General features: G+C 46.5%; 1 protein-coding gene across 2 annotated transcripts in view; it reads right to left on the reverse strand.

The window, feature by feature from the left end:
- SPARC (secreted protein acidic and cysteine rich) overlaps positions 1-26,873 on the reverse strand; it is a 44,411-nt gene that overhangs the window by 12,521 nt on the left and 5,017 nt on the right. The window contains exons 1-6 of one of the 2 annotated variants that reach the window (XM_068278394.1): positions 14,120-14,228; positions 5,152-5,221; positions 5,010-5,063; positions 3,360-3,456; positions 1,990-2,111; positions 1,429-1,549 (exon numbers count right to left, since the gene is read on the reverse strand). In XM_068278394.1, coding sequence (XP_068134495.1) covers positions 1,429-1,549; positions 1,990-2,111; positions 3,360-3,456; positions 5,010-5,063; positions 5,152-5,208 — 451 coding nt within the window. In that variant the 5' untranslated portion in view covers positions 5,209-5,221; positions 14,120-14,228. Of the gene's footprint in view, positions 1-1,428; positions 1,550-1,989; positions 2,112-3,359; positions 3,457-5,009; positions 5,064-5,151; positions 5,222-14,119; positions 14,229-26,873 lie in introns of those variants that run through there. The other variant, XM_068278393.1, reaches the window with a different exon arrangement.

Here is a 26,873-nt window from a genome sequence, read left to right on the forward strand (position 1 = left end):
CGATATCCCGCGGCTAAACGAGGGTCCCTGACCCCCCAAACCCCCCCCTGCAAAATCTTGGTCGTGGATTTTGCTGCTGTTGAGGCAGGGCTAACGGCTGCAGCCCTGCCTCCCAGCGCGTCTATCAGCGGCGCATCGCCGCCTCTCCCCCGCCCCTCTCAGTGAAGGAAGACTGAGAGGGGCGGGGGAGAGGCGGAGATACGCGCTGACAGATGCGCGTGAGGCGGGGCAGCGGCGGTTAGCCCTGCCTCAATCCGGAAGAGATCCCCCGCTGCTCGGAGGGGATTTCGGGGGGTGAAGGGACCTCCGTTTAGCCGCGGAATAGCGGCGTTTTAGCAGGGGCACACGTGCCCCTCCTATCTATGAGGTCTGAAGCAAGATTTATTCTCGCTTCAGACTCTCTTTAAGTGGAGATAAACTAATGAGATAAAAACTTGTATCCATCCTCCTACTTTTAAAAATGACTTTTTATATATAAATATGTATGTATAAATATATATATCCTACGGTTTAATGTTACATTGTAAAAACTTAACAAAGTAGATTTATTGTTTTGTCACTGCTCAATGACACAGTGCTTCTGTGTCTCAGCCAGCTAAAGCCTATGAACTTTTGACTCTTTTTTTATCTATCCCCTGAACTGCCAGGAAATCCGTTCTCTCACTTGACGCGTTTCGCGGGATCTCACTCACTTCGACAGGTCAATGTAACAACAAAGTCTTACAGCTTGCGCACAATTGTTATACTGTCCCGAAGAAGCCGGTGAGAGTCCATGAAACGTGTTGTCCTTTTTATAGTGCGCAATAAATGGCTTTTCCAGATAATACTAGCTTAGTTCTTCGGGAGATGTAAGACCTACATAACCTCTCCATTTTAAACTGTTTTTTAAGTATTTAACTATACTGGACACCTCCAAAATAATTTGTTTTCGTTATTCTGCCACTTGCCCCGCCCACAGGAAGCTACTTCGTTGTGCACCACGACCTCCCTTCTCCTTCCGACCATAGTAACCGACAAGTACGAGGCTTATGCCCCAGAAGCTCGATACTCTTATCTTCCGCTCGTTTTTCTTATCTTTTTCCATTCACTTCTATGAGAAATCGACCCAAAAGACGATTGGAAGGAATATCGGACAGAAATTATCTATCGAACCCATCTATCGAGCAGAAAAACGTATGGTGTGTAGCCAGCATTACGGCACTAGGATTGCCAATATTCCTCCCTTGTGGGAAGACACTGTCCTTCAGACCCGCTGCATTATGGGAAGTTTATCTTTACAGCTTTGTCGCAGTTCTGATGTTGATTTTTATTTTTGTCACATTTATAAAGCTTAGCCTGAGCCTGAGCCGGAGATGAAATGCAGCATATACACCCTTCGGAAATCCCCCATAACTGGCACATAGTCAGTGACTATATAAATATACTCACATTTGCATGGGCCAATGTAGTCAAGGTGCAGTTTGTGGCCCTTCTTTGTGCCCTCCAGGGTGCATTTGGTGGCAAAGAAGTGGCAGGAGGAGTCGTAGGTCTTGTTGTCGGTGCCACAGACCTGCAGCAGAAAATAAAGAAAGGTTATTTCTTTGTAGGTGACTCAGTTTCAGCATTTGAGTTGGTTAGTTTGTACACAGGAATCTCTTGTGTCACCGTAGAGTTGATGCAAAAAATTGGTGGATAACATGGCTGGCTACCAGGCTACAGTGCATACATTGAGCACCAGAGCTCTTCTGCCATACAGCATACATCGGGATCTGGTACTCGGGCCAATGTCTGATGTATGCACTATATAGCCGATAGCCAGTTTTTGGCTACATAGCGGGAACTTTCCTCAAGCCTTCCGCCCTACAGCCTCTGAAATGTCACTGGATTTTTTTATTGAGTGACATAATAAATATTGTGATGTTTTAATTTGTAGATGGTATGATTATTAGCAATGAGGTCTTCGCCATGGGCTACGGAAAGAGTGCTGACCCTTTGGTTTTGCCGTCTTACCTTCTCAAACTCCCCTACGCTCTCGGGGCAGGTGGAGGGGTCTTGACAGACACACATTGGTTTGTTGTACTCATCGAGTTCACAGATTTTGCCGTGTTTGCAGTGGTGGTTTAGGCATGGATCTGAAATGAAGCATTACTTTATCAAAACGTAAAATGTAACAATGAAAGGTATGTACACACATCAAATGATCGCAGTCTAGTAGTCCATTCATTGGCTGGAAGTTATCAGATAGATGTCCATCTGTTCTACTCAAGATGTTCTGAATTCGAGAGCATTCCTTCTCCTTGGAGAATTTCTCCTGCAGAAAAACTTTGAGAGGACATTGGAGAAGCACCTGATTTGCCAGGTGACCAGTTTTTACTTCTTTGATTGGCTGGTCATAAGCAGTTTACACAGGAAGTCAAAGTGAGGCGTTATCACATGATCAAGAACAGCCAATCAGTACAAACCAACTGCCTGCTAATCAATTGTGCCATTAACTCATCTTGCAGAGGAAATTCTCCTATGACAATTGGCCATCCCCATTTTGGATTAACCCTGCTTGGCAAACTAAACTGGCCAAATGTTTTTGGGTTTTTTTTTAATCAGAGTTTGTTTTGGGTTTTAGAGTATTGAGGGCTGCATTTAAAGTCTTCAGACAGGAATACGAGATATATTGTTCAGGCACCTTTAGATGTCTGAATTTAGTTACATACCTCCCAACTTTTTGAGATGAGAAAGAGGGACACTTAAGCCACGCCCCTGCCACACCTCTGATCACACCCCCGTCACACCCCTAGTCATAAATGTTATAACTCAAACCACACTGGTCCTCTCTATCCTGGTTCATTTTCCTTCATAGTAACATTTTACAATTAGTAATATATCAATTTAAAGGATGAGAATAAAGTTTAGAGTCAATCACATTTTTAGGAGAAAAATATAAATATTTACATAGAAAGAGGGACAAAGTCCTGAAAGAGGGACAAATGAGGAAAGAGGGACAGTTGGGAGCTATATTGATATCCAGCATGGTGGTTCACTGGCGTAGCAGTTGTCACTCTCGCCTTGCAGCACTGGGTCCCCGGGTTTGAATCCCAGCTGGGGCACTATTTGCACAGAGTTTGTATGTTCTCCCTGTGTCTGCGTGGGTTTCCTCCAGACACTCCGCTTTCCTCCCACATCCCAAAAACATACAGATAAGTTAATTGGCTTCCCCCTAAATTAGCCCTAGACTACATAATATACACTACACGATACATACATATGACTATGGTGGGGATTAGATTGTTCTATGTCGTTTTGAAAAAGAAACAGCTTAATAGTTGTTTATATGACGGCAATTAGTGAGAATGATCACATCAGATGGTTAATGGTTGAAGACTTACTCTCAGGTGTACCTTCCTCCTCTTCCTCATCTTCAGCGATTGCTTCGTCAAACTCGCCAACCTCCACCTGCACTGGATTTGCTCCAACTACTGCTTCCTGTGGAAATATACAAATGTCATAAATCTGCACTAACCTGTTCGTTTGCAGCAGATCGCAGGCAGCCTGGTACTCGCTACTGATGCACCCCCCCCCCCCACCCCCTCCTAGCAACCCTGCCACCTGTACCTCTCCTTAGTGATCTGAACCTGGTAACTCCAGTGACTGACTGCCTATATGCATGCAATTTTATATGTGAAATTGCACGCAATACTCCTCAAGGGCAATGCACAATGCGTTCGTTCGCAAGTCTGTGATTTTTCGCATGCTTAAAAAACGGATTCCCTGCTACATACAATTGCAACGTGCTTGTGATTCCCATAGACTGCTAGCAGGTGTCGGCAGTCTATAGTGGCTAACGTGTGTGCAAAAAATCGCCCGCGTAAAACCACCAGTGTTTTACACATACGCAAGTGAGGCCTCTTCCTTAGGGCTGAAACCCACTAGGGCGATTTTGGCAGCGTTTTTGGATCGTCGACAATCGCCAGCGATTCCAAAAAAACACTTTGCCAATGTATTTAAACGGTGGGGAGCCCACTGGTGCGATTGCGATTAGAGCTAATTCGCAATCGCAGGACATGCTACGTATAGAAATGTTGCAAAATCGCGTTCAATTTGTGGGCAGAGCGTTTGGACTTTTAAATAACGTTAATTATACTTACCAAGTGTTCCGATATCCAGCTTCTGCCCGTGGCCCCACCCCCTAACGGAGGTCACAGCAGGCGCTTCTCTGATTGGTCCTAGAGAAGCACCTATGACCTCTTCCAGTGGAGGCGGAGCTACGGAGGGAACTTGGACATCGGAACACTTGGTAAGTATAATAAAGTTTATTTTAAAAAAAGCTAATCAGTTTCCTGTACATCGCTTCTAATCAGAGTGAAACGCGATCACAAGCGGCCCAGCAATCGCTGCACACAGCACTTGCAATTCTTAGTGGGTTCCAACCCTTAGTCTGCAGTCCCACATAGATTCTGTAATGTTTAATGTTTCATCACCTGTTGGCTTCTTATACTCTCATGTGCAGACCTACAGCAAGAAAACAGATGATTTACACTGAGGGCTTGTTCACACTGCAGGCGTTTTCGGGGTTTTTTTTACACACAGGAGATTATTAAAATCACCCACCAAGCGCTTGCGCAATGAATCTCTATGTGAAGTTTCATATAAGCACGGGTCGTGCGCTGTCCGTTCAGTAAAGCGGCGCCTGGACCATTCTTGGGGCGTTTTTGCTATAACGGAAGGTATAGGAGAACGCTCACAAAACCGCTTTGTGCAGCGATTGCATTCACGTTTTCAAGAATAAATACATTGTATTTATTCTTTTCCGGGTGAAAGAGTTCCCTTCCTGACTTACGTCAGGGAGTGAATTACAAAACCGCTCGGAAAAAAACACTTAGAAAACCGCAAAGCACAAAAACAAATCGCCCACCCAAGCGAAAAGACACCTCAAAAACAGCCCAACGCAGATGGACACGCGAGCCGAACGCAATGTGAACAAGGCCTGAGAGTTGAAAGTTAATTGGGGCGGCATTAGCTCATTTTGGTATCCTTACCTCTGTTACTACATCTTCAATGACCTCTTCCTCTTCTGGCAAAGCATCCTGTTGCTGTTAGAGAGAGAGAGGGAATGGATTTACTTATGGATAGGATGCAGCTAATACTATGTACTGTAACTACAGGACAGAAGCCACTTACAGGTGCAGCTAGTGCTCTGCCAGCCAGGCACAGGACGAAGAAGATCCAGACTCTCATTGTGCTACCAGACCTGAAACGAAACCAAGCATTGCAGGTTAGAAACAAGGAGGACATTGGGGCAAGACGTGGGCAAAGCAAATGTGAGAAAAACACACATCTATTGTTAGCAACCTGTTATCCATATCATTCTAGATCATACATGTCAAACTCCGGCCCGCGGGCCAAATCTGGCCCTCACAGCCATTAAATTTGGCCCTCAAGTGGTTTCCCCACTTTGCATTATGTTTGGCCCACTCTAGAGCACCAGGGAAGTTATATTGGAGGTGTAGGCCTAGATCACCAGGGAAGCCATATGGGGGAGGAAGGGGTAAAGCACTAAACACCAGGGGATTGTATAGGGAAGGGGGCCACCTGGGAACTTTATAAGGGAGGATGGTGCCCAACAGACATCTAGATTGGCCCGCGACTAGGTCACTGGTGTACAATTTCGGCCCACTTTGTATTTGAGCTTGATACCCCTGCCCTGTTCTAGATGCTTTCCAGTCTCCTGTCTGCCTCTTAGCTTGTTTAGGTAGCTTAGCTGATGACCAGTGGCCTAGCAATAGGGGATGCAGAGGACCTTGGGCCAGAGGGATCCTCCCTCAACTGCAGTATTAGCTCTTTTTTGGTTCTTTGCTGGTAAATAATTACGTCTATAGATGCTTTGAATATTAATCATCAATCCCTTTATGCTGGGCATACACGGCTCGATTCTACCGCTTGATTCCGCAGGTGATTCTCTCATCTTCCGCTCGTTTTTCTTATCTTTTTCCATTGTGTTCAAAGCGGAATTGAGCGGCGAAACGATCAGGCGGGAGATCAGACATGGCGGAAATTATCTATCGAGCCATCTAAATGGCTCAAAAACAAACTGTGTATTCCCAGCATAAGTGTACTGACACTGTGGTTGGTTGTTCTTGGAAGGTTTTGGTGCGCCGTATCAATTGCTATGTAAAACTCGCACCGGGGCCCATAGCTCCTTGGCTACGCCACTGCTGATGACATTTTACCACTGCCAGCGTGGATTGGAATAGCAGTAGACCACAGATGCCCCTTCTCCATATCCAGACATACTAGATGGGAGGGCCAGTTTACACTTTGATGTATTTTGTTGGACAAACAGTTATCTTTATGAGCTTAAGTACAGTTATGTTTTAATATATATCTGAAGTGAAAGGCATGGAGGCTGACATCTTTGCCCCCTTCAAATAAAAGCTTGAGTTGTCTATGTTTGGGGAGTGGTCCTTCAGCACCACGGCCTCACTCCCCAAACATGCGCACTCACCCGCCGATCATCGCCGCCATCGCAGCATCTGGGTGTTTCCTTTAATAAGGAGACCCCCAGAGCTCCCCATCGGGTCGCCGCACATGTTACTAGCCCCAGATGCTGCGGCGGAAGATGTCGGCGATGATCGGCGGGTGAGTGCGCATGTTTGGGGAGTGAGGCCGTGGTGCTGAAGGACAGCACCACAGCGTAAACCTCACTCCCCATCGCCCGGTAATAGGGAGCTTTCACCTGAGTAATGCTCCCTAACGATTGGCCATTGCGTGAAGGATATGGGCAATAGGATTTGCCAGTAATCCTCGCGCGATGGTGAGGTGATAAGTAGCTCGTATCTGCAAGCTACTTATCACCTTGAATAGGATATGGCCCAAGGACCTCTAATACTGACAACACACGATGCGATTTCCCGTCCGATCTACGGGAATCGGCTGATTATCTCCAACATGTCCGATCTGTTCCAATCGAGAATGGAATCAATTTTGCAAAGTCATCATTGGAAAATTGATTCTTTTATCAATCGGGAGCAGTTTCGACATGTACACATGTTTTACAATTTCCCATTCGATCACCCGTCAAGGAAAATTGCATTGTGTGTTTCTAGCACACCAAGAGGCATGTTGTGCACCATCAGCTATGTGATAGAACGTGGGGCTGGGTTCTTGTGATACAGTACGTGTGGCAGTCCCGGTGGGGGAGGTGTCAGGACAACGGCAATTTTGTAAAGGTCAAAAGTCCACTCAGCCCCCCCTACAACAGTGCAAGGTCTGAGTGAACTTTTGACCTTTACAAAAACTTGAATATCTCAAAAACTATAAAAAGTAGAATGCTGATCTTTGCAGCATACGTGAGCACAAACCCAGCACTATCCAACCACGTCATTTCTGTAGGCTTGTTGTATGGGGGCCGGGTTATGTTATTGTTTGGGGGGAACAATTAAAAACAAAAGCAGCACAAATGGGCACAAATGTAGCACTAACTAAATATGATGGAATTTTCATTTGTGCTGATTGTTGGGGGAGGGAGGGGGCAGCTTCATGGAGCTGACAAAGGCCACCTAATACTGCTATTGGGGGACAAGTGAGAGACAAAAGGACATCTAATATTGCTATATGGGGTTGGGGGCACAAAAAGGTCGCTAATACCCCTATATGTGGGGAGGAGTTTGGGGGTCCATGTTCCTTCTTACCCAGGGCCCCATTTTACATAAAACTATTTATGAAAACAGTATCAGTATAACAGTAAAATGCAACTCAACGTATCAGAGTGAAAGTACCAGAACCCTAACACACCTTCTTGTCTGGACAGAGTAAGTGGAATATTCTCATTGGTGAGGAGGGCATCTTCCACTCTAAAAAAAGAGACTTGTCTAACATTGGCCTTTTACTCATACAAAGCATCATGGGAGTCATTTAGAGATCCGAAGCCCTCCAGCATGTGCTCTGCGTTTCCTGCTGGCTGCAGTTATATTTACAAAGCAGGTGACAGCCAGGGGCGGGTCTACCATGAAGCCACCTGAACCACAGGATTCAGGCGGGAAAATCCAGGGGGAGGTGTTTAGACAAACAGTTGTGGCCACCTGGCGCCTGCCTCCTCTACGCTCTCCCGTCCTCCATCCTGGCACACACACTACCCTCCTCATCCACACATCCCTGCCCTCATTCCACCAGTGGCACCTACCTCCTCTACGCTCTCCCGTCCTCCATCCTGGCACGCACACTACCCTCCTCATCCACACATCCTGAATCCACGCCCTCATTCCACCAGTGGCACCTGCCCCTCTACGCTCTCCCGTCCTCCATCCTGGCACGCACACTACCCTCCTCATCCACACATCCTGAATCCACGTCTTCATTCAACCAGTGGCACCTGCCCCCTCTCCACTCTCCCGTCCGCCATCCTGGCACACACACTACCCTCCTCATCCATACATCCCCAAATCCCTGCCCTCATTCAACCAGTGGCACCTGCCCCCTCTCCACCCTCCTGCCCGCTTTCATGACACGCACACTACCCTCCTCATCCACACATCCTGAATCCACGCCCTCATTCCACCAGTGGCACCTGCTACCCTTCCCTATGACATTATAAGCAGGTGAGGTGTCGCCTCTTATCAAGGCATGCTAAGGTAAAACCCCATCACCGGCTAGAGATCACCACGGGCAGTCAGTGGTGAAGTGTTGGCAAGCAATCAGACAGGGTGCTGGCACCAAATCGGCCATTTGTATAGCAGAAGGATCAGCACACTCAGTAATATGATGCAAGACTTTAAGCTCTTTTAATATAAAGAAGTTTCCAAAAACGCACTTTGTGTACAACAAGGACCAGCAACTTGCAGTAGAGAGGTGCCAAAGACACCCAAAGTCCATGAAATGCCTGCTGGCCAACTTGCATAAAGAGTCCGTGAGGGAGTCCAAGATCCGCACTTCCCAGAAAAATGTGTCTCAAAGCATGGCGACAGACACTGGCCTAATGCTGTTTCTGGCAGCAGCCCGTCTTCAAGCCCATAAATGGAGTGCACCTTACATACGACTAGGGGAGTGCGGCCAGATACTACTACTTTACGGCACCAGATCGGCCAATCACAGCCACCTCCTGCTCCTCCTGGTGCATGATGGTCTTGTGGGCGTGGCCACGGCACTGTTATTGGGCCAATCACTGCACTCGTTCAGTAGCAGTGACATCCTCCAAAGTGTGTTTCAGGCATCATAAAGTCTAGAAGCGGCCCTGAAGACAACTATTACTCTGCAGAACAGCTGCAGACTATCCATTCCTCCAAACGCCACTGCAGCCTCCTGTTTACAAGTCGTGTTCCTTTCTGATTACTGGGAAGTAGCTTGGTGGACTTCCAACTAACCGACTAGCACCGCTCAATTCTGTACTGAACTCTGCTGCTTGTCTCATTCATCTCTCCTCTCGCTCTTCCTCTGCTGAGTGCTGACCCTCTCCGTCAAGCTCTTCACTGGCCACCAATTAACCAGAGGATTCACTCTTATCCCTAACCTACAAAGCTCTCCACAATCTCTCTCCCCTGTACATCTCCTCACTAGTCTCCAGATACCAACCCAACCGCAATCTCAGATCTGCTCACGACCTTCTTTTATCCTCTTCTACAATTACCTCCTCACATTCACGTGTACAAGACTTCTCACGTGCCTCACCCCTCCTCTGGAATGCCCTTCCACAACACATCCGTCACTCTCCCACCTTTGAAATCTTTAAATGCTCTCTCAAAACCCACCTTTTCCGACAGGCATATTCTCTAGCTTAGGCCATGCACCCACTAAATAACCTAATTGCGCACTGCCTGTATATATACTGTATACTTCCCCCACCTCTTGTTTCCACCCCATTCCTTTAGATTGTAAGCTAGCAAGGGCAGGGCTCTCACCCTTTTGTGTCATGGACTGTTATTAATGTAATTGCTTGCACACTGTTAGACATTTATACATTTTAGTCATGTTAATTTTGCTATTGTAATCAGCAGTTCTGTATTTTGTGTTCATATTTGATGTATATCATTGTCTGTATCATTATGTATCCCTTGTTTGTTTTCTTACATTGTACAGCGCCACTGAATATGTTTCCGCTTTATAAATAAATAAATAAATAATAATAAAAACTCTAAAACCAGAACGCTGTATCCTTCCCCTGACAAAAGAGCAGAAAGGGAGCATAGACCAGCCACACACATTAAAAAACCATTTACTTCAAAATAAATGACTGAGGTGGTGATTGAAGACTGCTTTATAAGCAAACCACAAATCCCAATGAAAACGATTGAAGCCACAGATGAAGGAGGGAAATTCCCCAGGCAATCATGTTGTTAATTGTAGATTAAAAGTATCACTTTTGTAACTGAACTTTTACAATTCTAAAGCCCGTCTAAACAGCCTCAGGCCTGGGACCCACTAGATCCATTTTGTCCGCATTTTTGGATCGCCAACATCCGACATGATTCCAAAAACCGATTTGCCAATGTATTGCAATGGCGGTGAACCCATTAGTGCGATTGCGATTAGGCAGGACATGCAGCATTTTGGTTGCATTTACAATCAATGCAATGTATGGAAGCGCTGCAATATCGCCTTTTATTTCAAAGCGATTTTTCATTGATCTGGGGTCCGAACATTTTGTTTTTTAAAAAAGGTTTGTTATCCCGATGTCCAGCTTCTGCCCGTTGCTCCACCCCCTAGCAGAAGAGGCCACAGGCACTTCTCTGATTGGTGCCAGAGAAGCCCTTATGACTTTTTCCACTAGGGGGTGGGGCTACAGATGGAAGCCAGACATCAGGACACTTGTATAAAATGTATTTAAATAGAAAACAAAACAAAACCCTGAAACGGTAATTGGAAGCACTGTACAGTAAACACAATCTGACTAGGAATCTCTAGACCAGGGGTCTCAAACTCGTGGCCCGCGGGCCATTTGCGGCCCTCAATACAATATTTTGTGGCCCTCGCCGGCAAAAGCTTCCTTATAGTTCGCTTCAGTGCTCCCAAGTAATCCGCCGCATCCCCGCCGCTAAACGAGGGCTGAAGAGCCCCGCCGGCATTTCCTGGAAGGGGCAGAGCTTTCAGCTTCAGCTCTGCCCCTCCTGACGTCAATCGCCGCACGGATCGCCGCCTCTTCCCGCCCCTCTCTGTGAAGGAAGAGTGAGAGGGGCGGGCAGAGGCGGCGATGCGCCGTGATTGTGAAATTCCTTATGCGGCCCAGCCTCATCCTGACTTTGTCTCCTACGGCCCCCAGGTAAATCGAGTTTGAGACGTATCACTTTCTAGAGGGTCCCTGGTCCTAAGACAGTTACTTTGTAGCTTCCTGTTAGCAACAGGCGGTCTCTTACAGTTGACTACTTCCTGTGAACGACAAGCCCCGCCTCCTCATGTAATCTAAGGATGCTGGGAACCGTAGTCTGGATTCCATTGTTTTTATCACTTTAGGTGTCACGTGGTCACGTGTGATTGTCCACAATGGAGAGGAAGGGAGTTATAGTGCGGTTTGTAAAGTACATTTAGCCCATTACCATCCAGCACTGCCTGTCTATATCCAGTATATATTCACATATCACCCTGATCACTAATAGAATTCAATTTGCTCAATTGTGGGTTGATTAGGGTTTAAATATACACCCAGCAAGGGCGAGCGCTTCCATAGGGCCCTTTGCATTACAATATTGAGTTTAAAAAAAAAACAAAAACACTGAAAACAAATGAATGTGTTGATGTAAATGTATGCTAATATATTTGTACAGCTTGGAAATTTACTAATCTGCATAAAATTAGCATAATATTTGCACCAACTTAAAATGATTAGCATGTCACTGACCACCCCTGATGAAGACCAAGGAGTTAAAAAGTCATTAAAGTTGGTGAATGAGATGGTGCAGGATTATGCAAATTCTCTCTGCAGCTTGAAAACGGACCAATCAAATTCTACCAAATTCCGAATGCACTTACTACTAGTTCACTTATCCTTTGAGTGTCTCAGGTTTATTTAAAGGACAGCTGTAGTGAAAAGACTATGGGGGCTGCCGTATTGATTTCCTTTTAAACAATACCAGTTGCCTGATGGCTCAGCTGATCTATTTGGCTGCTGTAGTGTCTGAATCACACCAGAAACAAGCATGCAGCTAATCTTGGCAGATCTGACAATAATGCCAGAAACACTTGATCTGCTGCATGCTTGTTCAGGGGCTATGGCTAAAAGTATTAGAGGCAGAGGTTAAGCAGGGTCACCTAAACAATACCAGTTGCCTGACAGTACTGCTGATCTATTTGGCTGCAGTAATGTTTGAATCACACCAGAAACAAGCATGCAGCTAATCTTGGCAGATCTAACAGTATTGTCAGAAACACCTGATCTGCTGCATGCTTGTTCAGGGGCTATGACTAAAAGTATTAGAGGCAGAGGATCGGCAGGGCTGCCAGGCAACTGGTAGTGCTTAAAGGGAACTTAAAGGGAACCTGTACTGAGTAAAAATATTTAAAATAAGCACATGAGGTAACTTCAAATGAACATTACATAGTTACCTTGCCATCAGTTCCTCTCAGAAACTCACCATTCTCTTCTGACAATAATCCCTTCCAGTTCTGACAATATTTTGTCAGATCTGAAATATATCAGTTGCTGTCAGTAAAATATCAGTTGCTGTCAGTTATAGTTGAGAGGAAAACTGATGTACCAGGTAATGTCCATGTTTCCCTATGGCTCAAGAGGGCGATGTTACAGTGTAACTGTGTGCTGACCAGAAAGCGGTTATGGGTAATGGCCATTTTCAAAATGGAGGATGGAAAATTCCCTTGATCACAGTGAACAAATAGGACGTGGGGCAGGAGAAAGACACCGAGGAGTAGACTACATGGAAGGTAAGTATGACTTGTGTATGATTATTTTGACTTTTAATTTTCAGTTCAGGTTTTCTTTAAAAGGAAATAAATATGGCAGCTTCCATAGCCCTTTTGCTACAGTTCTTTAATGCTATAGGAACAGAAGCAAAGTGCGGTGAACAGAATTCAGTCCACTTTACACGACTTCTCTCCTTCCAGGTCTGGCTTCAGTCTAGTTGTGAAGTGTCTGCTGTGGTTATGATCAGACTTGTTCCTGGAACGCTCTCTGTTCAAGCAAGACTAGACTTTCCAAATCAAATCCCTTTCCAGATAATGAATTCTCTGTCACAGCAGAGTAATTAAAGGGGAATATTCTATTACAGGTAATGCTGAATAAAAGAGCATCAAAAAGAGTTTCGTGACATTCTCAGCGTCTGAAATGGAACTTGTACTGAAAAAAAGTTTAGTAGATCAAAGACAGCCGAGGCAGCAGATATCGACTGCCTCTGCCGAGAATCTAACGTGGGGGACATGCCTTGTATATGTGTACATTAAGGGTGCTTACACATATCCAATTTTGCTTGGCCAATAAACGGCCAATTTGACCACTCCCATGTAGTATGATAGTTTATCTACACAATCTGTTTATAGTATTCAAAATCTATTGGTCCTCATACTACACGGAGGTGATAAAATTGGCCATTCAAAATTTGATGTGCGTAGACACACTAAACAATAAAGTCCCCGAGAGGTCACCTGGGGATAAATGGAGACATATTAATTTCTCTATATGCAAATCAGCCCAGAACCACCAATCAATTAAAAATATAAAAAGAACAGTGAGAAATGGTTTCTCATTGCTGGCAAGGCAGGGTGACGAGAGGGAGGTACACGTAGCTTTTATAAAAATACTACAGAATTAAATGTTTTATTATGCACTAATCAAAGACTAACTGGACTGGAAGATAATGAGAATTCTAAGCTGCAGTGCTGGCCCACAAGAGTCAATCTCTCAGCAGACAAGTGAGGAGATGGGTGGGGCCAGGTTATCTACTTTGTGCTGTGCTGTGGGGTGAGAGCTGCTCACTAGCTGAACCTCCCACTCTCCTTGCAGCTGATAGTTTTCTGAGTGATAGCTGGGTCACATGATTGACTCTTCCAAAGGGGATTTTTATGGAACAGCTGCATCAAATATGATAGGTGTGTGAGTCCCCCATTCACCTCTACTTTATTGAAAAAAACCTTGGATGGTGAACTGAGGCTTTAAACAATGCCTTTTCCTCCACGTGTTAATTCAGAAATTGACTACAGGCATACTTACAGTCGTCTTTCCAGACAGCGCTTTTCTTTGGCACAATACGCCCTGCAAGGTGGCAGAGTCTATACAGCCAGCTAAGCCCCTTTCATCCTATGTTCTCTGGCCTGCTCAGCCCCTCTTGTGCTCTGTGTCTCGCTCGGAGGTCATATCAGCATTTCAGGGCTTTGATGAGTGTCTGGGTGGAAAATTACTGCCACAGTTGGCAGCCTTCTGCGCCCCTTCCCTGCACTCCCCCTGTGTGCCCGCTCTGGGGCACTTTGTTTGATTTGGAGGATTCCTGGCAAACAGTGCATGTGCTTTGGGAGTGCATTCCTGATGTCCGATAAACAAGATTATTTAAGCGCACTGCAGCTCATCAGAGCGCAAAAACACTCCTCTGGCCAAAATCAACAATTTGGAGACGGCGGTGGTGACCCACAATTTGCTCTATACGTTTTCTGAAAGGCTACTGTCTTAAGGAAGAACTCTGGTCTAAATCAAAGTTTCTAATAGCAGAGTGGTTTGGAACCCTAAGGGGACTATTTATCAAGATGCAATTATGATTGTCAGAGTTATTTCTGCTCAAATTGTGCTATGTTTAAGGTGTTCTTTTTGAGGTGATCTTTTTATAGCATACCTTTGCCACTAATACTCTTAAAAAATGACACTATCCCCTGCAGTCTGTTGTTTTGCCTTTGACAGAGGCGTAGCTAGGCTTTTCAGCGCCCGGGGACAAAGACGGTTTTTGCACCCCACCTCCTGGACAAACCGGGCATGGCAATGCATCAGAATGTGGGTGTGGTTGTGGGTGGAGCCAAATGTACAAATGCTGATTAGATAGCCAGATGTGCCCCCCTCCCAAGTTTAGATAGCCTAATGTGCCCCCCCCCCCTTTAGATAGCCAGATGTACCTCCCTTACCCTCATTTAGAGGGTAATGTACCACCTATAGTTAGCCAGATGTGCCCCCCTTGTTCTGCTGCTATTGACACTTCTGCACTTCTCTGCAGAGGTAAGGAGAGAAGCGGGGGCACTTCGGGCAACCAGCGAGCTGCCTCTCACTCACTTGGGGGTGCGGTGAAATGCTCTGCACCCCCTTACAGTGCTGCGCCCAGGGACATGTGTCCCCCCTTGCCCCCCCCATAGCTACGCCTCTGACATTTGACCACATACATCCAGGCTTTTTTCATCAGGACAGTGACCAATGCAGAAGACCTAGGCCAATCCCAGATAGAGATGGGTAGTGATGGTCATCATGTCAATTCAAACTCATGGAGAAGCATGTGCTGGAGAGATACGTAAAGAGCGCACTTCTCTTGCGCAGACTGGAGGAAGTTACGGGACCCGGTACCGGTGCAGGAGAAGGCTGAGGACGCCGGTGTGGGAGCGATCTGTGTGCATGAGGCTAGAGGAAGCCCCAGGTATGTATAAAAAGGTAAGTATCCTTGCTCTCTGGTTTCCTTTGACCCATTAGCTGGTAATAGGAATGATCTTGTTTGAGGTAAGTGCACTGCTTTTTATCCACAGCCGGCAGAACTCGTCCTGCTGTAAATTCTGAGAATGCTTTGATTGTAAACGAGAAGAAGGAGTAGACCGAGAGCCCGATATAGTGTAGTATTAAAGGGACAAGGATATATTGCACAATTTAACAAATTTTATACTCACAAAAGTAGGTTGCCGCCAAGGCAACCACTGTAATCACAGGTGGGGAGAATTATAACCTGGCCGAGCACCTCTCCGTGGCCGAGCGGCCACGCTACAGACATTTTGGAGTTGCTCCTTTTATTTCCTGATGAAGTTGGGTTGTGCCCACGAAACGCGTTGCAGAGTGGAGTGTTCGTTCAATAAATGTTATTTTTGATATAAATAATTAATCCCTGTCTGTTTAGTTTCGAGGGAGGTAAGTCCACCGCTTCCCCCTTTTTAAACGTTTTTTAGACGCTTTTATCCTATTTTGGCGCCTCTCTTCAAAGAAGTTTTTAATAGAATGCTTTGATGTCTCTCTGCTAGCAGAGGACATAGAAACTGAAAGCAGAAGTCCTCTGTTACTTTCTCACACTGCCCCCTAGTGACAAGTAAACACACATTACAGCAGTACTGATTAGTAGCAAGGAAATGTAACAAATACATTAAAAAAGTGATAAAATAAAAACGCTTGGAGCACTTGCAAGCCTGTAAATAAATTGACTGGTAAAGGGTTAAGGTGATTGTAAACAGAGTTTTGCAAGGTTAATGGCCCATTACTTTGAAAAACTTGCCAGTTGCCACATAATTGTAGGCCCTAAAACAAAAATGTATATATAGATTTAAAAAAAGGTCACTCAATAATTGTACTAGACAATCAGGCCCGTTTCTCTAACAGGTGCTAGAACGTGGTGATCAGGGGCGTTCCTAGCCCCAAAGATCAGTGGCACATGCCACGGATGTCCCTCAGGCAGAGACAGGTGGCAGTACTCGCCTTGGGCCGCTTGGTCTCCAGATTCTGCAGACATCTTCTCTTCTGGGCTTCTCCCCCTAGTGTCTCAGAATGAATCAGACGCTAGAGCTCCTAGCATCTGATTCTGCCTGCCTATGTATGTGATATGCTTTTTGTATTAATGGAAAAGGGGGCTTCAACCAACATTTTGCTGGGCAAGCCTACTTAGACCGCTGATAATTTCATGTAGGTTTTGCCCCACCCATGACCACACCCACATTCTGTTACGTGACCACACCCATTTTTCGTTTGAAGTGCCCAAAAGTGCCCCGGATCTCTAAGGATTCTAGCAGCGCCCCTGGTGGTAGTAATGTGCTGGGCCATGACTGTGCGCATGGTCACAGCCGGGGACCTGTGCATGCGCACTATGACAACACACGGATGCAGAAACATGGGCTTTTAGTAGCGAGGATGGAAGCAACAGAAGTCGTTGCCAAAAACAGCATACTGCTGCCCATAAATTGCACCCCTTTAGCCAAAGTGGAATGTACTTAAATACGATATTGTCACAGATTCTACTTGCAACATGTGGTGCTGTCTGCGAGGCAACATCTCCTGAATTGCTGTTGATTGAATAAGGGATAACATTATATAAGGTCCGTTTTATTAAATTTTTTCAGTGCCGTGATATTTACCTATAATTGCTATCAGATTGAACTGCCCCCCTCTATTTACCCGTATCTAGTCAACAAATGGATATCGACCGTTAAACTCGTAGACACAGAGGTACAGAACTTGGAGTGTTTTGATTGGAGTGCTCTGAGGAGGAACCGTGTCCTGCAGCAAACAAACCTCAGGTCTTCATGATCTCAGCGTGAGGAAAAAACAAGTTTATTTCAGAAGAGTAAACTACGTTTATGAAAAGAGACTTATGCCTGAACACCATCCATGTCTGGAAACATTTCACTTTGTACACTTCCAGGACAGAGAAACACACATTGGCCAGATCATCATCGTCAAAGAGTGACCAAACGTTTCTATTAACTCGATGTGAAAACTGCCTTCACGTCAGCTCGACTTCACGGGGAACAGTTTGAACTTTCCTGTTTGGTTAGAAAATGTTCTTGGAGACTCATTTTAAAATGTGGATGTTCTATATTTCATGGTTTCCGGGGGAACCAATAAAATGTACTGGCTGATGAATGGGCTGGACCAGGTTCAAGGCCTTCAGAAGTTGCTTGTCCTAAGTAAATACTCTGTGTGGTGACAGTAAGGGGCATAGGTAGAAATCATGAGGCACCATGGCAAAATATTGGTGTCCCCCACTCCTCAAAAAAATGATTATTAGTTTTAGGTAGCCAGAGGTGCTCTCAAGTATTATGTAGCCCCCAGTATCAGTAGCCAGAGGTTCCCCCCTTCAGTATTACGTAGTGCCAGCTACATCCCAGTATAGGTAGTCAAAGGCAACCAACCCCCCCCCCCCCCCCAAGTGATAGGTAGAGCCCCAGTATGGGTAGTCAAAGGGACCTCCAGAATTAAGTAGCCTCCCCCCAGTATATGTAACAAGATGTACCCCCAGTATCGGTAGCCAGATGGGCTCACAGTATTAGGTAGTCCCCACTGCCAGTATTAGGTACTGCCCAGTAGTTGGTGCCAGAGGGGCTTCCAGAGAGGTGGGTTCTTTCCTACAGTCTGCATGGATTACTCTGCATCTCAGGGGGTTTGCCGAAGGTCTGTATGAGGCCCGCAGCAGACCCCCATATTTTCACCAGCCACTCACACTGGGCCTCCTGGCTACAGGCCCCATAGCAGCCGCTATGACTGCTATGGTGATGGCGTAGCTAAGGAGCTGAGGGCCTTGATGCGAGTTTCACATTGGGGCCCCCCAAGGCACTCTGTACATAACAATTGATACGGGGCACCAAAGCCTGCCAATGGCAACTACAGTGTCAGAGGTGCAAGAGGGGGGTGGAAGGTGGTTTCGTAGTGATTACCACTATTCAAAGTGTCTATAGAAGTGATTATTATGAGCACAGGACCAATAGAGAGTGAATGCTGCAGTTGAGGGAGGGCCCTTCAGGGCCCCTCTGACCCAAGGGCCCCGATGCAGTTGCTACCTCTGCACCCCCTTTTGTTACGCCCATTCCCAACACCACTGGTGAAAGTTAAGTTCTGATTGGAATTGGCTTATGTTGCGCAACATTATATTGCAACTGTTTGCAGGAAAGTACAAACAATGTCATCTAATTATTTTTTTAAATAAAGAGGTTGGGCTCCATAGTGTGATTTGTCATCGTGGGAAGGGCTTAGAACAGAAAGCAAACTATGCTCAATCCATGCAAAGATGCCTACAAAAAATTAAAATAAATTTTCAAAATGGGTGGGTGGAGTGAGGAGTGATTATTACATCGGAGGAAAAGCAAGGCGATGGGTTGACTGAAGCCATGTGGGGGTCTGCTGAGGCACCTCAGGAAGAAGGAAAAGAAGCAGCTTATTGCTTACAGCATAGGCAAACGCAGGGGGGGATTACAGCTGCCCAGAATCCCCCCCACAGACAAGGGCCGGTGCAGTGTCTGGGGACAGGCATAAGTTGAGACACCAGAATATCTGCAGCTCACAGCATGGCCCACCTTCTTTCCCTGCTACTGTTCACTTTGGATGGAGCAGCAGCGTGTGAACAGAGCATGGAGCAGCAGCGTGTGTGCAGAGCATGGAGCAGCAGCGTGTGTACAGAGCATGGAGCAGCATCGTGTATACAGAGCATGGAGCGGCAGCGTGTGTACAGAGCATGGAGCGGCAGCATGTGTACAGAGCATGGAGCAGCAGCGTGTGTACAGAGCATGGAGCAGCAGCGTGTGTACAGAGCATGGAGCAGCAGCGTGTGTACAGAGCATGGAGCAGCAGCGTGTGTACAGAGCATGGAGCAGCAGTGTGTGTACAGAGCATGGAGCAGCAGCGTGTGTACAGAGCATGGAGCAGCAGCGTGTGTACAGAGCATGGAGCAGCAGCGTGTGTACAGAGCATGGAGCAGCAGCGTGTGTACAGAGCATAGAGCAGCAGCGTGTGTACAGAGCATGGAGCGGCAGCGTGTGTACAGAGCATGGAGCAGCAGCATGTGTACAGAGCATGGAGCAGCAGCATGTGTACAGAGCATGGAGCAGCAGCATGTGTACAGAGCATGGAGCAGCAGCATGTGTACAGAGCATGGAGCAGCAGCATGTGTACAGAGCATGGAGCAGCAGCATGTGTACAGAGCATGGAGCAGCAGCGTGTGTACAGAGCATGGAGCGGCAGCGTGTGTACAGAGCATGGAGCGGCAGCATGTGTACAGAGCATGGAGCAGCAGCATGTGTACAGAGCATGGAGCAGCAGCATGTGTACAGAGCATGGAGCAGCAGCATGTGTACAGAGCATGGAGCAGCAGCGTGTGTACAGAGCATGGAGCCGCAGCGTGTGTACAGAGCATGGAGCAGCAGCGTGTGTACAGAGCATGGAGCAGCAGCGTGTGTACAGAGCATGGAGCAGCAGCGTGTGTACAGAGCATGGAGCAGCAGCGTGTGTACAGAGCATGGAGCGGCAGCGTGTATACAGAGCATGGAGCGGCAGCGTGTGTACAGAGCATGGAGCAGCAGCATGTGTACAGAGCATGGAGCAGCAGCATGTGTACAGAGCATGGAGCAGCAGCATGTGTACAGAGCATGGAGCAGCAGTGTGTGTACAGAGCATGTAGCAGCAGTGTGTGTACAGAGCATGGAGCAGCAGCGTGTGTACAGAGCATGGCGCAGCAGTGTGTGTAGAGCATGGAGCAGCAGCGTGTGTACAGAGCATGGAGCAGCAGCGTGTGTACAGAGCATGGAGCAGCAGCGTGTGTACAGAGCATGGAGCAGCAGCATGTGTACAGAGCATGGAGCAGCAGTGTGTGTACAGAGCATGTAGCAGCAGTGTGTGTACAGAGCATGGAGCAGCAGCGTGTGTACAGAGCATGGAGCAGCAGTGTGTGTACAGAGCATAGAGCAGCAGCGTGTGTGCAGAGCATGGAGCAGCAGCGTGTGTGCAGAGCATGGAGCAGCAGCGTGTGTACAGAGCATGGCGCAGCAGTGTGTGTACAGAGCATGGAGCAGCAGCGTGTGTACAGAGCATGGAGCAGCAGCGTGTGTACAGAGCATGGAGCAGCAGCATGTGAACAGAGCACGGGGCAGCAGCATGTGTACAGAGCATGGAGCAGCAGCATGTGAACAGAGCATGGAGCAGTAGCGTGTGTACAGAGCATGGAGCAGCAGTGTGTGTACAGAGCATGGAGCAGCAGAGTGTGTACAGAACATGGAGCAGCAGCGTGTGTACAGAGCATGGAGCAGCAGCGTGTGTACAGAGCATGGAGCAGCAGCGTGTGTACAGAGCATGGCGCAGCAGTGTGTGTAGAGCATGGAGCAGCAGCGTGTGTACAGAGCATGGAGCAGCAGCGTGTGTACAGAGCATGGAGCAGCAGCATGTGTACAGAGCATGGAGCAACAGCGTGTGTACAGAGCAGGGAACAGCAGTGTGTGTACAGAGCATGGAGCGGCAGCGTGTGTACAGAGCATGGAGCAGCAGCATGTGTACAGAGCATGGAGCAGCAGCATGTGTACAGAGCATGGAGCAGCAGCGTGTGTACAGAGCATGGAGCAGCAGCATGTGTACAGAGCATGGAGCAGTAGCGTGTGTACAGAGCATGGAGCAGCAGTGTGTGTACAGAGCATGGAGCAGCAGAGTGTGTACAGAACATGGAGCAGCAGCGTGTGTACAGAGCATGGAGCAGCAGCGTGTGTACAGAGCATGGAGCAGCAGCGTGTGTACAGAGCATGGCGCAGCAGTGTGTGTAGAGCATGGAGCAGCAGCGTGTGTACAGAGCATGGAGCAGCAGCGTGTGTACAGAGCATGGAGCAGCAGCATGTGTACAGAGCATGGAGCAACAGCGTGTGTACAGAGCAGGGAACAGCAGTGTGTGTACAGAGCATGGAGCGGCAGCGTGTGTACAGAGCATGGAGCAGCAGCATGTGTACAGAGCATGGAGCAGCAGCATGTGTACAGAGCATGGAGCAGCAGCGTGTGTACAGAGCATGGAGCAGCAGCGTGTGTACAGAGCATGGAGCAGCAGCGTGTGTACAGAGCATGGCGCAGCAGTGTGTGTACAGAGCATGGAGCAGCAGCGTGTGTACAGAGCATGGAGCAGCAGTGTGTGTACAGAGCATGGAGCAACAGCGTGTGTAGAGCATGGAGCAGCAGCGTGTGTACAGAGCATGGAGCAGCAGCGTGTGTACAGAGCATGGAGCAGCAGCATGTGAACAGAGCACGGGGCAGCAGCATGTGTACAGAGCATGGAGCAGCAGCATGTGAACAGAGCATGGAGCAGCAGCGTGTGTACAGTGCATGGAGCAGCAGCGTGTGTACAGAGCATGGAGCAGCTCTGGGGAATGTGACAGAGTCAGATATGAGTACAGCCGTGTGCCCTGCTGTGTGAATGCTTCACTTTCCCCTTCATTAGCAACGTCAGCTGTCCTCATTATCATCTGTATCCAAACTGCTCCTGATCGATTCTGTTGTTGGTTGGTCGGACGGGAATTTGCGTACCCAGCATGATGTCCTACCATATTATTATACTGTATTGTGCATGGCTGAGGGAGACCTTTCAGGAATTCCCCCTTTGAAAATCCTGTGTTTGCCCCTGTATAGTGCTACAGAACAGGCCCCAGCAGCTCTGCTTTCCTCTCTCTGGTTACCCCCTAACCTCTGTCCATACACAGGCTGTTCTCATGAGCATTTGTGTTTATCTGTCAGACAGTCAGCCAGCAGAAGAACCTGAGGGTGGTCAGATGGTGCCTTCCATACCTCCAGGTCATGTTTGTGGGACTATGCCCAATTAGAAAGCAATGCTACGGAATTTATGATAATACAACACAGATGTCTGACCTTCCTAAACAGTCTATCCTACAGTGTAAACAAACACGGGCCTCCAAACCAAAACGATGCCCTACAGCAGGGATGTTGATTGAACGCCAGTCCTCAAGGGCCAAGGAGGTTCTCACACATTTTTGGCACAGATTAAATTAAGTGAAGGGTCCTATTTAAGAAAAGGTTTGGTACCACAAATAGAAGACATTTCTCCATTTCTCAGTCCATCCTCAACCCTGGCATGGATCTGGCCCTCCAGGACTGGAGTTTGTCGACAACTGAAGGACACTAGAAGATTAAATCTTCTTTGGATTTGAAACAAACCCTGAACCAACCTTTCTCCACTTGAGTCTATTTTTAATGTGCCAAGTATCTACAATACATCATTTTACTAGGGCAGCAAGTATTTTCAGCCATCAGGCCAGAGTTATGAAATTTACTTTCTCTTTCTCATGGGGTCTTCCAACTAGCTTTTTTGTAAATTCCGGCAATTAAGCTACCTGCAGAACTCGTGAGCCTGAGTGAAGTCTGAAATATTTTCCAGATACTAAATGGTTATTTCTGCCTCTGCTGCTCCCCAGACAGACGTTTGTTTACACTAGAGGAGCAGGACAGCCAGGGAGTTCTGTCAGCTTCACAGAGTATCGCAGTGTGACTAGACAGTAAATGAGATTCATGTATTCTGTGGGAGCTTCAGTTGAGCAAAGCAGAGGTATGTGTAGAGTCGCACTTGTTAGCGGAGCTCCTCCATAGCTTGTGTATTAGGACAGAGGTCTCGGGTTCAGATTAGTTTAGCCAGTAACACTGCCACTATCCTACCAACCTTCATTATCAATGAGTTTGATTTGAGGTCGTCTATGTGACAAAATGAGTGACGTCCTGTCTAGACATGGTAAATGAGATGTTAATAATGCTTGCTTGTGTGCAAATTTCATGCAAATGGTCATCAGAATTGTCAGGAAGTACATTTTATTGGCTCAATTTCAATGCAAGCATCTTACTGACCATATCTGGTCCTGTCTGATAGGATTCATATACTAACACATGGAATCTGAAGGTGCATATACATGACCAATTTCTGTCACTCGCAGGTATCGTGCCTCGATTCCTGAGGTTCAGTTCAGGGCTGAGTTCTGCACAGATATGCCACTAGTCTAGAGATTAGCGGTGCATTGGAGGGGGCGGAGTGATGACGGCATAGCACATGACAGAGTGGGCGGGGTTAGGAGGAGAACAATGCTTTCAGCCTGTACTCAGACAAGACGAACCGGCACTCTGGATCATTTGGCGATATGTCTGTAAGAGTTTGGGGTCCGTATATATGCTAGATACTCAAGTGGCCACCTCAACCGTGAACTAGATAGCACGGCCATGTGCAATTACCTTTTTCTCCTGAGTTATCTCCTTATAAATAATGTTCATATTCTCTTTAAAAACGCTTTTAAGCATTTTACAATTAATAAAATACCCAAAAGTATGTTAAAAAGTACTATCAATATAATTACATTTTAAGTCAACAGCAGCAGCAAGCAAGTAAATACTCAAAATAATTTTGATAGAACTTTTTCATGCACTTTTAGTTACTTTTTCAATTGGAAAGTGTTGAAAACGTATTTTAAAGAAAAGATGAAAAATGATCTCCTAAGAGAAACCTAGGGAGAAAAAGTTCATTGCATATGGCCCTATGTGTACCGAGATTACTTCTGGAGATGTCACGTGACGTTCTAGAGGCCTACAAGAATCATGACTGGCCCGCGCTGATGTTGACGTTCTGTGTGATCAGGTGCAGCCCATTACATTCTGTTAAAAAGGAATGCAATCAGGGGCAAACGCAGGATTTTTAAGGGGGGATTCCTGAAAGGTCCAGAAGCACTTATGTCCCCGAGTGCTTCCGAATACAGGTGGCTCCATACTGCCCATGCACAAAAGTGCGTTGGCGTATTACGGAGCTGCCTATCTTTGGAAGTACTCAAGGACACGAGTGTTTCTGAGGGCTTCTAGTAGCAGCAAATTTGAACGGGGTACAGCGCTGGCACAACTCCCCGAGAGAGAAACGGGAGATAGACTAAAGGTGCGTACACACATGCGACTATAGTCGTTTGAAACGATCGTTCCCCGATCGTTTCAAACGACGATCGTTTAAAAAAAAGCAACCAACGATCATTAAGTCTAACGACGGACGAGCTAGATCGTTAAAAATGAACGATCTAGCTTGGCGGATTTTTTCCAACGACGATCGTTTGCAAAAGTAGTACATCGTTGGAATCGCTCGTTCGTACTAGGCTTGACATGCGCATTTCGCTATTTCTCCATGAAACTTCTCATTTTTATGCGCAAGCGCAATAGTTGCTTTACGTGATGTAACGTTCGTTCTAACGATCAGATCGTTACACACATTTAAAAACCAACTTTACTTAGGTCGTTCTTTCATCAATTAAAAGTTCGTTCGTCGTTCTCAACGAACGATCGTTGTCGCATGTGTGTACGTAGCATTAGTTTGGACAATTCAGTGGAATATGCCACGTAGTGTCACATAGCGCAAGCGATACCCATATGATGCAGGGATATATGCATCTGCGGAGGATGGCGGCGCTATATAAATACTAAATACTAATAATTTGCCTCACCAGGATTGCACTTTTATTTAGCTTTCCTGTATGACGAGAAGACACAGCCAGCCAGCTCTAGGGGAAGAGGGAAACAAAGGTGAATGAGGGAGGCTGCTGCACACCAAGAGGGCTTCTGAGCGTTTTTCAAATCGACAGTGATTTGAAAAAGCGCTTGGCTAATGTTACCCTATGACGGTGTTCTCACAGCAGCGTTGTGACTTTTTCAAAATCGCAGGTATACTGCATGTAGCATGTTTTTGAGCGATTCATTGAAAAATCGCTCTGAAAATCGCTTCACAAAATCACACTCACAAATTGCTAGCGATTGCTATTGTCATTTTGGCGTTGCACTAGCCCAGAGAGAGGAGGAGTGGAGGAATTGAGAATAGCCTGAGATGGAGCAGAGAGCTTATCTGTATTGCAGTCCCAATAGAAAAATTATAATAACTAAATATAAAAAAAGCAACAAAGAATGTAGTCTGTGTTTCTCATAGCGACCAGTCATGTGACTGGTGACTTGGCCTACAGTAGAAATACGATGGGCTCAGTTACAGTAGTTGCGACCCGTTATGGCCAATATCGTGTTTTTTGTTCCTTCAGTATAATCAGATCTTCTTCTTGCCTATGTTATATCATAGCCTGGTAACCGCGGGGATAAATGTGTACATCGTTCACGAGTGAGGCAAGAAATTTATCTTGGTCAGGAGCCCAGTTGACGTCTAACTGTGAAACAGAGCTGTGTGTACATATGGCTCAATGCAGTAACGTCATCCCCCAGCTAAGTCATGAAGCTGAGTATGTCAGACGAAGGGGCGTCTGCGTACACTAAAATCAATGCTGAAAAACTGCCCTTTAGGTTTTTCCACCCTTACAGGGAACCAGAGACGAAGCACCCTCATGTATTTTACCATATAGATCAGTGGGAACATTAGAGAAAACACCTACCCTGATCTCTGTTTCATTCTTCACTGCTCAATCTTCTTGTTATCAGCCCTGATAAAATCCCCCACTGAACATTCAGTCTGGCTTTGCTATAATGACTCAGCTATAATCATTCCTGAGCAGAGCCAGAAGGGGGCAGGCTTGGACTTGAAAAGACATGAGAGAAGACAGACTGAGCTATAAATATTCCTGAGCAAAGCCAGACTGAATGCTCAGTCGGGGAGTTTATCAGGGCTGATAACAAGCAGGCTGAGCAGTGAAGGATGAAACAGAAAGCAAGGTAGGTAGGTGTTTTCTCTAATGCTCCCACTGATATATATGGTATGGTAAAATACATGAGAGCGCTTCGTCTCTGGTTCCCTTTAAGGGGAGTGAATGGGGCAGGGAAAAGGATGAAATGACAGGGTGATAGGAGGGAATATTACAGCAAGCCCGCCTCTTCCTGTCTCAGTGATTACAGCAATGGGGGGGAATGAGGAGAGGAACTGACAATGCACAGAGGGATGCGGCTCCGACTTGAACATACCTCTGTGGTTAGCTTAGGTAGTTTTGCCTCGGGTTCGGTGTGCTTTAAACCTTTAAACAATCTCTAACATACAACACTCTGGAAAGACAAGAGTTACTTCCCACAATGCAACGAGGTCCACAGACAGTGAACTGTCAGGACCGTGGTCATGACATCACACTGTGGGAGGGGTTTCACTACAGTATCGGCTATACAGACATCCTTGATGATCTATTCAAGAAAAGGGTAACGATTTCCCTAGGTGAAAGGGGGTGTCAGTTACTGATTGGGATGAAGTTCAATCCTTGATTACAGTTCCTCTTTAAGAGACATCTGTATTGAATTTAGATTTTTGGTTAGGATGATTGTGAACGATCTT

This window comes from Hyperolius riggenbachi, chromosome 3 (genome assembly GCF_040937935.1).
Source record: "Hyperolius riggenbachi isolate aHypRig1 chromosome 3, aHypRig1.pri, whole genome shotgun sequence".
NCBI lineage: Eukaryota > Metazoa > Chordata > Amphibia > Anura > Hyperoliidae > Hyperolius > Hyperolius riggenbachi.